Below are 16802 nucleotides of genomic sequence, written 5' to 3' on the forward strand. Positions count from 1 at the left end.
ATTTATTGAGCACACTGTTTACGCTACCACTAAACCAAAACTTACAATTGTACTGTTTGACGAGCGTTATCGTCTTCAGAGAGTGATCGTTAACTGAAATTGAAGAAAGATGAAACTTGACTTACTTATATATAACCTTCTTCTCCGGCGAGGAACAATTTTAGCAAGAAAAACCACTTCAGCGGAAAATTTCTCATTCATTTCTCAATTAACTATAAAGTGTGTAGCAAGGAATAAGTCATTTGTTCCTATTCAACCTATTTTCACATTTAACAATCTCAATACTACCAAATTCATCTAACAAGTTATTTTGTTTATATCTTTCAACAACTTCACATTATTCATAATTATTCCAGCAAGCTCGGCAATACCCAATTTTTCTGTCTGACCGTATTTTGAATGCTCTATGTATGCTGTTTAAACCGATCATTAACAGTCCTATTGGTTTGCTCAATAAACGTCTTGTTACAATCATCACCACCAGTTAACTTCATCAACACCAAGTCGTCTCTAAATTCAGTACTTCATTGAGATTTTCCAACTATTTTCTTCATGTATTGTTGGATTTGATAATCAATTTCAAACCTGCCCTGTTAATGATGTTTTCTACTCCTTTTGTATTTAAAAGTATTGAGATATTTAATGTAAGAATAGTTTATTAAATAGGGGCAAAGAACCAATTCCTCACAAGACTCTCTATAGTTAATCAATCTTGGAGTGAATGTTAAATTTCCAGCTGGAATTATTTTTTTGCGAAAGGCTCATTTATGGAGAAATTTGGGATCTGCTCAATAAATAATTGTCGTTACGTCATCCGTATTCAAGGTGAAGAGCATTAAAAGAATATTATACGAAGATGTTTCAAAAGCTGAGACATCCCATGAATTTATTTTTATATCTGACCTCATAGAAGACGTTAGTTAGACGGTTCGTACCAAGTAGTGTTATATATATTGAAAATGATTTTTATAGTTATTAATCAATGCTCTCATTAATTACTAAGAAATATGTGAATCAAATATTGCTTTGTTGCGTAAATGAGACCTCATAGATGAACCGGATACATGTTAAAAATTGGGATTGGGGGCTTTCCTTTCTTGTAACGTTACACAAAACTTCATTAATTTCTAAGTTTGCCATTGAAAACTCCCCTTTATTCAGAGTTATAACGATATATCAACAATAATCAAATTTTTTAAACCCTGCTAGTTATAAGATTACATATTGTTTATAAAAATGTTATCAAATTTTGAATAAACCTACATATTATCAACCTTAAGTAAGTGTTTATAAAACTTAAGTGTACTAAAGAAATTGGTAATACAAACAAATATATCTTCTTCAAGTACTTGGAGAATACTCAAAAGAGGAGCATATATGAAGTAACAGCTGACGGCATATAAAAAAAGTGATGGCTCCGTGAAAATACGGAAGATAATAAAAACTATATTTCTTTTAATAATTCATTTTTTGATCTGACGTTGCCTAATAAAAGTATATTTGTAATTGTAATTTTTTTCGCATTAATGAGAATTTAACTATCTTTTCCGAAATCCTTATACGGAGGAGCTTTGGAAGGTGAACAGAAAAAGGCACTTGCAGATTGTTCGTCAACTCTAGCGCTCTGCTTTCCTGGTCTTTTTCGTGACACTCCTGTTGTCACTAGTTCGAGAGTTTATATGATGTCACTTCCGAAACCCGAGCGTATCCTACTGACTGCGCCAATTATGAATAAAAAGAAATTTTGATTTTTAAAAACAGAATGACAATAAATAAAATATAAATGAATAATAAAAAATATACTTTTATTAAACAACGTTAAAACAAAGAATGAATTATCAAAAGAAATACAGTTTTTATTATCTTCCGAATTTCCACGGAGAAATTACATTGATAATATGCCATCAAGCATCATAAGAAATGACAGCTCTTAATCCAAATTCTTTAACTTGTATACGTTTTATCGATGACGCAACTAAAAAAATCAAATTACGAACATATATACGAGAAGAGGTCCTTCTAGATCTTTAAATGGCGAACATGAAGATAAAATCACCAACAATCAGGCTATACCCGATTTAGACAATAGCAAACCAAATATCGTCCCCATACTTCATCCAATTACCTAAGCTGAAGACCAACAAAAACTCTAATAACTTAATTAGTTACTGCAACTGCACCGATTACTATACGCTCGAGCGGCTTCATTAACTTATTTATTGTGGAGCTATTGCAGTACACCATCTACATAATCAGAAAATATACGTGACAAATATCCGTACCAATAACACCAACAAAAAACCCTGGTGGCAACGCCGCCTAGAACGTTCCGTCGATACCATTAGGAGTAAGCTAGGACGTCTAATTGAGTACAAGAATTGTGCACACCCCTCTAAACGCTGGAGAATGCACATCAGAGAAATATTCTAAAAAACAGGTGCTCACACACAGCATCCAGAACATCAACAACATTTGCGAGAGTATATTGATCTGCTTCAGCAGAAGCTGAAAGCGAAATCCAAACGTTTATCGAGATACATTAAGTGCACAAAGGAGAAGCTACAGAATAACACTTTTCATAACAACCGAAAAGTATTTTACCACACCAAACAACCTATGCCATCGAAACAGAACTAGGAAAAGTATTGGTCTTCATTATGGCCAACTCCCAAAATCCACAAGAGAAATGCCGACTGGATAGCAGCCGAAGAGATGCGATTAAATATTGTTACGATGCAGATGCAGTATGACGATTTCACACTGGAAGAAATCACTGACGTAATCCAAAATACTAACAATTGGAAAGCACCGGGAGTTGATAATATCCAAAACTTTTGGTATAATAAATTCCCGAGCGTACACAGGAAATTAGCGAAGCTATTTTCTCCCCTCCTACAGAACTCAGAAGATATTCCAACGTTTTTGGCCCTGGGCTCCACTCATTTGCTTCCAAAGAGCTTCCAGGCCGATGACCTCACTCAGTAGAGATCTATCACGTGCCTACCCACTATATAACATCTTGGCAGAGGAACAGAAAGGTTGCAGAAGAAATCACCAAGAGTGCAAAGAACAACTTATGGACTCCGTGATACTTCGGCAAGTACACAGAGATCACCGGAGTATGCACACTGCTTTCGTGGATTACAAAGAAGCGTTTGATAGTGTACCTCATTCCTGGCTTGTGGAGGTCTTGCAGATTTACAGAGTCCACCCAACTATTTTAAGGTTTCTTTCAACAACGATGAAGGGATGGTGAACGAACCTACATCTTTAAATTGGTCCAACCTCGGTCAGTACTGACGAAATACCCATTCGCAGCCAAAAAGTTCAGTCTTCTCAATACGTATACACCGTATTACATGTACCAGCGACAGAAGGTGCTCGAAAATGACAATTTTAGACTCTACTACGGTAAGTCCATTATCACCGATAGACAGGTGACGAAAAACAGACCTGACATCATGGTGATTGATATAAGAGTCAATTCAGTTCTTCTTGTCGATATAACTATACCGAATACTCATAACATTCTCAACAAACACCAGGAGAAACTGGCAAACACGCGGATCTCGCAATTGAGATTAAACAGATGTGGCCCAGAGAAAATGTGGAAACACTGGGATTACCAAAGAACACGTTCGCCGCAATCCAGAAGGCTGTAATATTGAATACTTGCCACACAGTGCGCAAATTCATTATGTGAATCGACCCTAATTCTTTCAATACTTTGTACCCGGATAGGTAAATAACACCGGTTCTAAGCTGAGTAGTGCATAAGTCTTTTGCATAATAATAATAATCCTTGGGCTATCGGTGATCGTAACGTGACGGCGTGATAGTCACCAAAATTGAGAAACACATCGATAACTCTCCTTCACCAGATCTTGCTGCTCCTACGGCGACGCAAGTCAATGTACCGGTTGTAGAAGCGAACTAGGATGCTCAACCCAATATAAGAATTATGCCCAACGCCTATAAATGCTTAAGAAACCACATCGAAAAATATTAAAGAATATAGGTACTCACACACAACAGTCAGAACACCATTTGCGTGTGTATATTGATCAGCTTTAGCAGAATTTGAAAGTGAAATTTAAGCAATTATCGAGTTACATTAAGTATCTTTGGCACAAAAAAGTAGCAGCAGGATAACATTTTTTATAGCAATTAAAAAGTATTTCACAGGAAATTTGAACCTACGCCCACAGACATTAGAAAAGTATCGGTCCACGTTATGGTCGGCTCCCAAAAACCGCAACAGAAACGCCGACTGGATTGCAGCTGAAGAGATGCGGTTGAACCTCGTTCCAATGCAGTATGATGATCTTACACTAAAGGAAATCGCTAACGTATTTCAAAATACTAACAACTCGAAAACACTGTTGATAATATCCAAAACTATTGCTATAAGAAATTCTCAAGCGTTTACAAGAAATTAGTGTAACACTTTTGTCACCTCCTACAGAAACCCAGAAGATATCCCAGCTTTTCGATTACTGGGCTCTACTCATTCGTTCCCAAGGAGCTCTCAGATGGAGGGCCCCACTCAGTAAAGATTTATCACGTGCCTCCTCGCTTCATATAAGATACTCACACCGGAACAGAAGGGTTACAGAAGATATCACCAAGGGTACAAAGACCAACTTGTGGTTTCTGTGATACTTCGACAAGTACAGAAAAATCACCATAATATACACACAGCTTGCGAAGGTCCTGCAGTTTTACAAAGTCTACACGACTATTGTAAGCCTCCTTTTAGCAACGATGTCAGGATAACGAACAAACTTACATCAGCAAATCGGTCCAAACTATCCATTCGTATACGAGGGTGACTCTTTGAATCCGTTTTGGTTCTGCCTTGCCATGAATACCCGTCATGCTCAATGATGAGCCTTAAATAAATCACTTGATATAAGACATCGATTCTCCACTGATATACATATGGAGTTTGGACTGTCTAAATGGAAAACCTTACACATTGAGAAGGTAAGTGTCATAAACGAAAATGTGCAACTACCCAACGGAGATATCATACAGGCAATAGAAAACGGAAACCTACAATTACCTAGGAATTCAACAGGCTAGGTTATTGGACCACAAGCAGCAATATTTAGCTGGAAAATTTGCTATTCAATATACTTAAAATTTATTGTCCTGGATACTTACATACAATGTGCTAAGTTGAAAATATTAAAAATCGTTATCGAATAAATGAACATAATAATACTATATGTGGACGTTTAATGTGTAGAGTAATTTTGGCAACAGTGGAATAAAATTTGAAAATCTTGGCAATTAACTCCATCACATTGTACTTTAGTATTTATGTCAAATTTTTTCAACTTTATTCAATAGCGAATTTTTTAGCTGATTATTAGAAAGTAATAATTTCCATAAGATCTACTTTCCTTTAGATTCTTGCAACTGTATATTTCAATATAAGAACTTTTTCAACTTTATCATCCACATCTATTATTTGAATAATTTTTAAATGCTAATTTAGCGAAGATTGGCGCTAAAAATTTAATTTTCCTACACCTTATCATTAAAGTACCTTGTATTTAAACGGTTTATAGTATTTAAAGCAGTTGTTTATGGTTGGAGAGAAAAAAGTGAAAAAAACGTGGAAATACCATAACGTTAATTTTATTTCACAGTTTCCATAAGCTACACAGTTGATTGGTGCAAATGCTAAGATGGAAAGAGAAGACTACGTGTATGAAATATGTACTCCTTAAGAAATCTAAAAAATTCATATCTTCTACACTATGTTACAGTCATTTTGAACTAAAAGTAATATCAATTATAAATGATAATGTAGAAGTAAATATAGCAACTTAATGGTAATCTGATACGAAAATTGGTTGAGTACAAATCTGAAAAATCTAATACATTCTTCAAAAGAGAAATAAACAAAGTTTTATTGAATGCTCCAGATGATAAATATTCAATGTTAAATGTAACACTTTCAAAAAGATAAGTTGTATGAAATTAAAATTGATGGCTTTAAAAATGAAGGGAGTTTTTACTCATCACGATTCCAGATTCAAAAACGTAAACAAGACTAGGCTTTACAGTGATAGGATGGAGAAACCAGTTCAAACATGCATTTAATACATTTATATCAAAACTGTGTTAATCTGAGAGCATCAAGCACATCAACAACTTCTTCTTATCAAATAGAAATTCGAAGATTCCATCGTAAATAGCGTAATATTTAAGTTTGCATCCAGAAGAATATACAGGTCATACGTTTCGACGTTCTTCGGCATCACTTCTAGTTGATTCGGGTGGGGACAATCTTCAATTGAAACCACATGGAGGATGGGAATCCATTGCTGTTGCCGAGGTGTATGCAAGCAATTCTCTCGACCCAAAAATAAATTTTATAAGGAACTAATAACAGCAGTTTTTTAAATCTACATCATATTCGAATCAAGAAGCCATTTTCATTGTTAAAAATATTGACCACTCGAATGAAGCTTTATCTTGTAATAAAACATATATCAGCGTGACTGTAAGTGAAACAAAAATATTTCATTTAGTTGTTAGTTTTTCTTAATATCGTTATCTACAATCAACTTTCAATTCAATCATTATGCGCTCGCTTTTAATTGTAATTTACCGTTGGAGCTCAATTAATATATCCTAATATATCTATTTGAATTTCATTTTTCTCTATAGGGCTGGCGTAGAATCATCTTTTTCCCTTGGTGAAAAAAGTGCTACTTTACGCACGCACTTATTGCATAAATGACTATTTTTAGTGTATTCTAAATATTGTGTGTGTGTGTGCTTTAATAGATACAACTTCATAGTTTTATTGTTTCTTATCGCCTCTTATTTAGTAATCTAAGATCCCGATATAAAACGACCTTCACCGAGCTGGAGCAAACATATTTTTTATGTAATTTAATTTATCAAAAAATATATTGTATATGGGTTGCCTAGCAAATTTCAGTCCAGGATATTTTTAAGTAATTTTTAAAAAAAATTTTTTCTAAATATTTCACCGGTTTGGTTAACAGATAAATTCTAATATACCAATCGAAAGTGTGCATAGTATATGTAAAAGTTAGGTTGCCCATTTTTTTCCTATCACAACTCCTGGGTTGTCAGGTATGAACAGGTAAATCGATACTAGTAATTTGCACCGGTCTGGTTAATGAATGAAACTTAAATAGGAATAAAGTTTATTTTATTACGAACGCAGGGTTGCCTGCGAAAAATCAGTCCTGAATACCGGTTGCCGAATTTTAACAGATTAAATTTTGCTCCGAGTGAATATGTGCTGCTGTTTATTATTGACAAAAATGGCCAAAAAGTGTTTTTTGTCTAATTCAGGTAATGGTGTGATAGATTTTAATGATGAAACTTTTAAAAACTGTTCATTAAAGTACCGTACTGTTGAGCTAACCATTGCATCACTTGAATTTTATGGTTATCATACCACATGCTACAAACAAGTGACCGTTTTGAAAAATAAATTTAACGAAGAATTATATAATTTTTGTGCTGAAAATACAGTAAGTACATAACAATTGAATCTTAAAAATTATCTTAGCTAATACCACTTGCCGACTCAATACTTATGACAATATGTTTTTTTAAAACGGGCTACAAATTAGTACATTCCGGTTTATTTTTAGGTCAGAAAATTTCGTTTTGTCGGACGGAGCCAGAAAATTATTGAGATAGTCCGGTAAAAGCTTTTACCGGACTCATTTTTATTTACTTTCCGGCCTATCTTTAATGAAAAAAATAATAAAATATTTAGTCTAAGATAGTGGTCAATTAGTTTCTATAGTGACCGAGTTTTGTATTATTTAAAACTATAAAATAACTTGAAATAATTTGACGTTCATTATAAAATGGATGTTCAAAATGATGCATTTGATTGTGTTTATGGTACAACAATGCCCGTTTAAAAAAATATTGTACGTAATACGTCCCGAAAGTGGTTTTCTACTGGACGAGTGGGCAAATTACAGGGCGAGCCGTAGGCGAGTCCTGCAATCCTGCGAGAAGGACCACTTTCGGGACTTGTTACGTAACCTACTATAAACTGACGCAACAGAAATACATTTAATTTTTGATCACTACTTGTCACAATCAATCAAACATTCTGAACGTGAAAGCCGAAAAGAATTCGATATATTAAATTACATAAAAAATATGTTCGATCCATTAACCAGCTCAGTGAAGGTCGTTTTATATTGGGATTCTATTCTATGACTGATGAAAACCAGTTTATTATTAATACGAATACAGGTGCAAGCTCTATTAATATCGGTTAATTGATCTGTTCCAGATTTAAATTTTTCTTATAACTACCTAATACCACATAACTATTTCATTATTTAGTATGAATTATCATTACACTAATCAATTATGTCCTCCTAAGAGATAACAATTCAACGACCTCATAATGCATATATTTCCACCTGTCAAAGCACGCAAACCTCAATTATGGCTTTTTATTAGTTGTACAGCATAAAAACTTAACAAGAAGGACGTTCAATTCAGTGAGATACGAACCAGTGAATCTGTAAGATCCAACTAATTGATAATCACGTTTAATAAATATATAAAAAAGTGAAACTGGTTCCGTGACTTAGTCGGTTGCAATATCAGTAAACAAGGTGTGAAATATATGTGAGGTGCTCAGTTATATAAAAATTGATTTTCAGATTGTGATTTTGTAGAAAAAATAGAAGATGTTAAATGCGATATACTAAATATGGTTTTTACCTTTTACCCAAAATTAAAGCAACTAATAATAAGCTTAATCATTCGAACCTCACGTTCACATAAAAATATCCGTTTCCATTCAGCTTTTCATAATTTAACTTGATTTGTATCATAAGAAATAGTAATTCTTCATACAATGATGTACGCGTAAGATAATGAATCTCATAAAATTCCTACCTAACTAATAATCTCTTTCAGTCTTTATGAGCTTTGATATCTCTTGATTAGACTTAATCAGTTTTTGGGTATGTATCTGTATGCTATTTCCTAATTCATACTTTTAAAAAAGCCCAAACAATAATATTTCCCACAATAAGCTACAAAATGATTTTTTCTTCTTTTGAAATAAATATAACAGTATCTTCATTTAGAAGACAAATTATTAATTACTCATTGTTTTTGTGCATACATTTTTAAGAATGTGTTTTACCCAACAATTAGTCTTCAAAACTAGTATAGGTTATAATAACTCTCTATCAAATCATGGATGAATGAACGTAAAAGATAATAATAGTTTCTTCCGCATTATCGACGTCCCATTTTTAAAATAAGTTATAGTGGAGTATCCCTACTACCGCCCGGCTACTAGCTGTTTTCTGAGGGTGAGTGATTCAAAGGTATAACTAAATGAAACCTATTTCATTTTGTATAGGACACTCTGAGGCATAGAAAATCGAATTCTATCCCTTTATTTAGTAGATGTGAACTTTGAAAATAGCCATTAAAAATCACTGAGCTCGAATTAGAAAAACTGCGCTTTTCTTAAAATAAATCGATGTATTATTTTAAGTTTTCAATTCAAAATTCTGTTTTTTAATACACTTATATTTAATGTGAGAGCGCCCCTAATAGCAATTCGGAAATTTTAAAAAAACTTTTAGTATTTGTTGAAAAAAATTAGGAATATGGAATTATCAAAATCATCCATCCTTAACTTCACCCTATGTGAAATATTAAAATGTTTTAGACATAAATACCGAGTTATATATTGAGAAAGTTTTTTTTAAATCAAGTCTCCAACTTTTACGGTAAGAGAAAAATGAAAAATAATGTGCCACTTCCATACAAAACAACTAAAAATCCAAGTCTAAATTTTCAGTTTTTAACTTTATCAAATTAAAATGGGTTTTTATCAAAATCTCATTTTTAAATTTTATTTTATTATATTACTAGTAAGAAGTGAGTACCTATTGAGAACATAAACTTTATAAATACGGATGTTCGATTAGGTACATAAACAATGCATGAAGAGAAACGGCACAATGAGGCTGTTTTTAATTTGTAAGAAGAATGAAAAAATATAACTAAGAGAAAATAAATCGTTTTGAATTCAAAATAATTCCTATAAATCAGGAACAGGAACTATATTCTGACAAGTTTTGCATACAATTTATTGCTTTGATATTGTTTACCTTTACAGAAGCTGCTTAATACTTAACCAAAATCAGTTAAGTCACACAAAGTATATGACTAGATATTCATAAACGCAATTGATAGAGGCATCCAAAATGAATATCAGTTACGTATGAATTGCATTCCTTTGGCTTGAAATCACAGATAATTTGAGCTTATTTGAGTGATAAGTGCCTAGTGGTTAAGATTTGCGAATTTCTTGTGTACTTATGTACTTCAAAAGTGCATTTTGCGTTAGAATACAATGAGTGAATGTCTCAGTTTGGCATTCCATGCCATATCATAGTTTGAAATTTGCCCACTATTACTGACACAGAAATAACTCGCTTTTTATTCCCTTGCCTTATTTCCATAAGAAGGTTTATTTCTTGTATATCATTTGTTTTAATAAATTCAGAATAATAGTAATAGTAATATGAGTATATCTGTATCCACACATTTCACTGAAATTTTGTTTTGATTATGTACCTAATACTCATATAAAACATGAAGTTTCAGCCTAATCATGATTTACTTTCAAATCTTTTAATTCGATTATACCATTCTTGTTAAAAGAAAAACATAACTCGGGATTTTCAAAACCCCCGTGGAGATAAGAGTTTCTTCTATTCGTAATTTATCGTTGCATTCTCGAGAAGATAACCACTTATAAATTTCAATAGAAATCGTGTATTTTCTAATAATTTCAAAAATTACGAAATTCCACTACTTTTCTATTTCTCGAAACTTCATAAATATAACATCTGTAATATCTCTTCTTAATTGCTTCAAATATTTCACCGTTTCATCAATCTATACCACCATTATCCTTAATAATGCTCTAGGAATTTTTTTAAAAAATACATGTTCTTTGAAAAAATTTTCAACTTCAGGAGAAGCACCTGTATCATGTGGTTCAAATGACGATACTAAATCAAATATAGTTGTTTCTTCGTGAAATAAGTAAAATGGAACCGAAGTTAATTCATGAGACAATATATCGCACAAATTTAGAGACATATAGCTGCAGCTACTATCCTTCTAAACATCAACATATATCTTGGGAGATGCAGAATCTCTGATGTCTGCAAATGTAATAACTTATCCTTTTCTGACGGGCTCCCAGAGACTATTGCGACCAGTAATAAGAACGTTTTCAATGAATAGCTCTCATTTGCTTAACTTTTGCCATGAAAGTTGAATAGAGAAAATCCCTATTGCTACAGTTTATGTTCTTATCGGTACTCACTTACATAAAAAAAAAGTTTTTTTAAAAACCCATTTTAAATTGATTTAGTCCAATACTAAAAATTTCAACTTGGTTTTTTAGTAGCTTTGTGTAGAAGCTGCAAACTTGTTACGTCTAAAAATCACTAATATTTTACACAGGTTAGAATTTTGCACGATTTTGATAATTCCATATTCCTAATTTTTCTCAACAAAAGAGTTTTTTTCAGAGCTTCTGAATTGAATTAGATGCGTTCTAATTAAAATACAAGTGTAAAGAAAATTATAATTTGAAACTTTGAAATAATGCAGCGATTTATTTTAAAAAAAGTGCAGTTTTTCTAATTCGAGCTCATTGACCTTTACGGGTTATTTTCAAAGTTGATGTAGGTTTTATTTGGTTATACATCCAAATCTAACACTCATAATTGTACAGCCATTTTTGTCCTCTATTAGTTGTATTATTGAAATTTCATGTAGATTATTGGAGCTGCTCAAAAATTACTTTGGGTATTAAAAAATATATTTTTTGCTTGCCACTCACTTTCGTAATAATGAAATTATTCATATTTCTATAAAATAACTGTCTCGAACATCGTTTGGATATAAATGTTTTTTTGCCATCAAAAACCTTTGTTAGATAGGAAATGAAGAATTTGAAGTATTTGCATTAACATTTCATTTGACGCGTTTTATCCAATAAATTGTATCAATTGTAGATTAGTACTTTACGTGTGTGATGGAGCATGCTAAAGTGCGGGGATAATTTCGTTGTTCCCTGCACAGGTTGGGGACTCCGGAGAATCTTCATGTTTGAACCTGAAAAGGTATTCTTTGAAGCATCCGTGACAAGAAAGTATCTTGGTCAAGTCGTAATTCACCTCTCCGTTGGAGCGGCTGAATCGGATGTCCACCCGCGGAATAAGTCAGTGGGCTCATCTTCCCTTAGTTGTGGTATCCCATAAAATTTGCCAACGACATATATGCTATTTCTCCGCTAATCTCTAAGCTTAGATAGATCTTTTCTGTCGGATCTTCTTTGCTCCTGTCTATTGAGTAGGTAAACGATTATACCTATAGCTGAGTCAGAGAGCAAAAAATACGATAATAATTCAATGAAGCTTGATAACTGGAGAAATAATAAAACTAGGAAGTGAAATTCTGTTCAATTTCAAAAGGAACTTATGATTCCAAATTAAAGGAAATTAGATTAGTTTTTTAGCTGCCTCACTGATTTTCAAGTGCTTTTTCTTTGGTTTGGTTCTCATGTTCGTAATAAAAGGATCCTACGTCTCCAGTAGTTGGTAGAACACGTCTTCGTTGATAAATATACGAGACATTTTTCGCTAGTTTCTGATCCTGAAAGTCTTGTAATTTTTATTCCTACTTACTTCTGTACTATTTTAACACCATGCAATGAAATTTTATACACCGTGGATAGCAGTAGTACCATGGATACTTCAACTTTTGAGAAGAGATAGAATGGAGTCAATAATTACATTACTATAATTTTCAGTATGATATAAATATACTATTTAAGCTAAATAGGGGAACAAGGTAGTGTAACAAATAAGTGTATGCTCTATTCCTTTCCTTTTTTGCGATGGTATGATCGAATAGGCAGAAAAAGGCATATTATTTTTTCTAGTCTTCACTTTAACACGTCTAGTTTTAAAACTGACCTTCCATATCTCGGAGGAAGCCGGAGCGTTTTCTGTAATCATAACTGTTATCAATGCTCATAACTAATAACGTTATAAAGCGCTCTAATTTTTTTGATGCCCAATGTGACTGATGTATGGCTCAATAGACCATCATAAATCAGGGAAAAATTGATAATCTTTTTCTCCCTCTTTTACAATAATATATCACTCATTTGGCCATTATCGGCCACAGTCGGCCTGAATAGTTGGGAATACCCTTAAAATGGGGTAAAAATAATTCCTAGATATTATAGCTCATATAAAATGAGAATCACAAAATAGATAAGCGAAATCAGCGCTCATGAAAATCGAATTTTATTTGCTCTGGCACCACTGTTAAGGTTTCGTCCTTTATTTCTGTACTGAGTCTCAGTATGTCTCAATAATCGTAAATATTTTTGTCAAAGTTCGACGATTTCAAAATGATCATTATTTGTTTAAGTTTCAAAACGCTCCTAAGTGTATGTAAGTATTTATAGTTATCAGTATGTATACACAGTTTGTTATGAATCATGTCCAATGTAGACACTACATTTGATTTATAAAATTCGTATAGAATTCGTGAAACAGGTAACATCTCCGTTAACTCGAATAATAGCATTTTATAGCTGATCTACATGTTTTGGACTCAAAAATATTCAAAATATTTAACAATAATAACAAAGTCACAAACTATAATAAGCCTAACGTATACCTACCTTCCCATCCCAAACAAGTTTCTGTTAAGGACAAAAATTTCTAATAATGTTGAGGGTTATATTTTATCATGTTTACCGTTATAATACTTTTTTTCAAATATTACGCATTGAATAAACATTTGTATAATTTTCTTGCAAGTGACCCTAAAAGAAATAACAGTTTTCGGGAGTTTAATTGCCATCGATTTCGAAAATATTGAGCTTAAAACTCATAAAATATCAAGATACATCTATGTAGGGTCATAAAAACTTTTGTTTCCTTTTATGGAATGGCTTTTATAATATTAGTAAACTACCATCATGTGACGATCCCTGATATCTATTTGTCGTTATATTTGGATTCTGGTGAAAGTGTTCTCCCGGTTAGTCCCTATATTTTTCTGAATTATACAGATATCTGTAGGGAAGACTGTGAAGACAATAATACCGTTCTTGAAGCTAACCGTTTCGATACCTGTTTCTCATTAAATCATAGACCTCATTTTGAGAAACGGAATTAGCACACATTTTTGTAATGTTTTCATTTTTATTCCGTATATGTGATAGTTCTTGTCCATTTTTTGTCATAAAATTTATACTAATATATTAAAATATACACTATTATATTTTCTCTGTGATGAAATGAAAAATTGTAGAATCAAGGTTCACTAAATCAAACGAAGTATATATTCTTGATAACTTATTTAACGGCACGTTGTGTTCAAACTTCAACGTTGTTCCTCATAAACATTTAAATCATTCTTAAGCTTATTTTGGTCTAAGGGATACGTGGAAAAACCTTTCACATGCAAATTTTGTGTCCAATTTTATCAACGTTTGCATTCTTATGTTAAAAATTTCAATCCAATTTAAAACAATTCCAAGTTGAGTAGATCTTTATACAGGTACTTGATGATGGCTCGATACTCCAATTTTTCGAATTTCACAATTTCGGTGGACATCTTTTCTCTTTCAATTTATTGCGTAACTCTGGTTTACTTTTCTGACGTCAAACTTTACCCTGACACTTCTAATAAGTTATTGTTCGTTGCTATAGTAACGCAATATTTTATTTATGCATGGAACTGGTCTAGGCTAACCAGATATCAATACATCCTCGTAATCTAATGGTATGAAAACGCAATGGGCAGTTAACTTGTTCATTTCGTCAAACTTTCCAACGTAGAGCACAAAAAGTTAGGATACATGTATTTGTATCCTGCCTCATCCACATTACAACGTTTTGATTACCATACTTTCTGGAGACCCTGCTGCCAATTATGGGTTTAATTCATTTAATTCATCGTCCCAAATTCGACAATGCTGTTTATTCACATAACCATTTAACCAAAATGTTTCCCTCCATCGATTTCGTTAACGAACTATGAACTATGTGGTTTCTACTTCCGGACAGGTTGAAGTTCATATGATGAACCCAGCACAAAATATTCGAAGAAGTGGATGGACAAAATGCAGATTTTGACACAATTGGATAATTGTCGACACTACGCTGTATAGCGGCAATCGACTGTTATGCGCATACTGTACGGCGTTTATGGGTTGCGTATTGTCGATTAGAGTAAACGTATCGTGAAAACAATCTATATTTCTTCCAATTAATTGCTCTGTAAAACCATTACGAGCATCACAAAACTCGCTGCTTATATGGTCAGATATGTTTAAAGAACTGAGCCAAGATCTGTCACATCGGCTGTTTCAGATATTATTGTTGCCAATTAGAAGTTCAATCTGTTTTAGTAATTCAATTCAAATAAACTAACAAGCATCATTTATATTCAAGGATTACTATTTACAATATATTTTACCTAATGATCATGCATATATTAAAAATCATCATTATTGTAGACAGTCAAATTCGAATTTCATGTTATAGCTGAATAAATTTATTTAATCTCATACTTAAATTACCCAGTTTCAACCACTATTTAAATCTAACAATTTGGATTTTATTATTCTCAGTTCTTCACAATAACAACTTTCTCTCAAAATTGCCTGTCAATAACTTTATTTTTTCAAATTTTTAATATCTCCAAAGCGTAAATAGCTTCTAATCTTTCCAATTGATCACAATCATCAAATCAATGTTTACCATTTATAAAAAATAAATGATTTGTTTTATTCTTTAAAAATAAAGAATTGTGAAGAAATTCAAGATGGTTTACACAATATCTGACAATGTGGAGAGCATTAGAACGTAAGTACCTTTACTTTATATTGTGATATTGACAATCACTTCGGAAATTATGTTTTTTTTTTCCGAAATAAAGTAGGTTAGGTTTTGCAATATTCATTAGATGCTTATATATACCGATTTCTTCGGAACACATTTTTACGATAAAGACATTTTTCTTTTGTCAACTTCTCACTTCTGCGTTCCCTTATTTTTAAATAAGGGATGTACCATGTGTGGTTCATGTTGACAAAGGCATTTAGATGGAATATTCAGACAAAAATAGAGATTGTTTCCATATTTTTTGGAAACGGGAAGTAGCTAAGACGAAAAGTGAAGTTATGTAATCAAATTCATCACTTATACGTATTTGTAATTGTAGTAAGCTGGAATTTCTGGAACCGTTGGAGATATTCATACTGAACGCTTTTTTTTATGCTATTTTATTGCTATGTTCAATAACTTATATTCAACCTGTACTTGACAATAATTTATTACTAACACGCACCCAACGATTGCTGCTATTGATTAATTACTTGACTACTACTATTAATTGACTACTTAAAATTATTAACTTTACTAAATCTTGAGTCAAATTATATAAAATAACAAGGAAATAATAAATTTAAGATTGCACTTTTTTTAGATCATTACACACAACTTGAAAATAAAAATTTTATCTATTGTTTTGAAATCAAATATTAATTTTGAGTCTCACTATTGAACAGTCACTACATGTCACTATTCAATCTATAAGGTTACATTTACCTGAAACAAAAAGAATTTTTTCTATCATCGTTTCAGCCGCTCTGACAGTTAAACATAGTGTATTTTAACTGATTAGCAATATAAATCGCAATG

The 16802-nt window shown here is 32.4% G+C and overlaps 1 protein-coding gene across 8 annotated transcripts in view; it reads left to right on the forward strand.

Moving 5' to 3' along the window:
* Nucleotides 1-8524: 8524 nt before the first annotated feature.
* The window catches only part of LOC130453463 (UNC93-like protein), a 39380-nt gene continuing 31102 nt past the window's right edge, over nucleotides 8525-16802 (forward strand). Inside the window, exons 1-2 of one of the 8 annotated variants that reach the window (XM_056793238.1) lie at nucleotides 8525-8743; nucleotides 15807-15965. In XM_056793238.1, coding sequence (XP_056649216.1) covers nucleotides 15925-15965 — 41 coding nt within the window. In that variant the 5' untranslated portion in view covers nucleotides 8525-8743; nucleotides 15807-15924. Of the gene's footprint in view, nucleotides 8744-9217; nucleotides 9354-13519; nucleotides 13539-15806; nucleotides 15966-16802 lie in introns of those variants that run through there. The other 7 variants (XM_056793232.1, XM_056793235.1, XM_056793234.1 and 4 more) reach the window with 7 other exon arrangements.

This window comes from Diorhabda sublineata, chromosome 2 (assembly GCF_026230105.1).
Source record: "Diorhabda sublineata isolate icDioSubl1.1 chromosome 2, icDioSubl1.1, whole genome shotgun sequence".
Lineage (NCBI taxonomy): Eukaryota > Metazoa > Arthropoda > Insecta > Coleoptera > Chrysomelidae > Diorhabda > Diorhabda sublineata.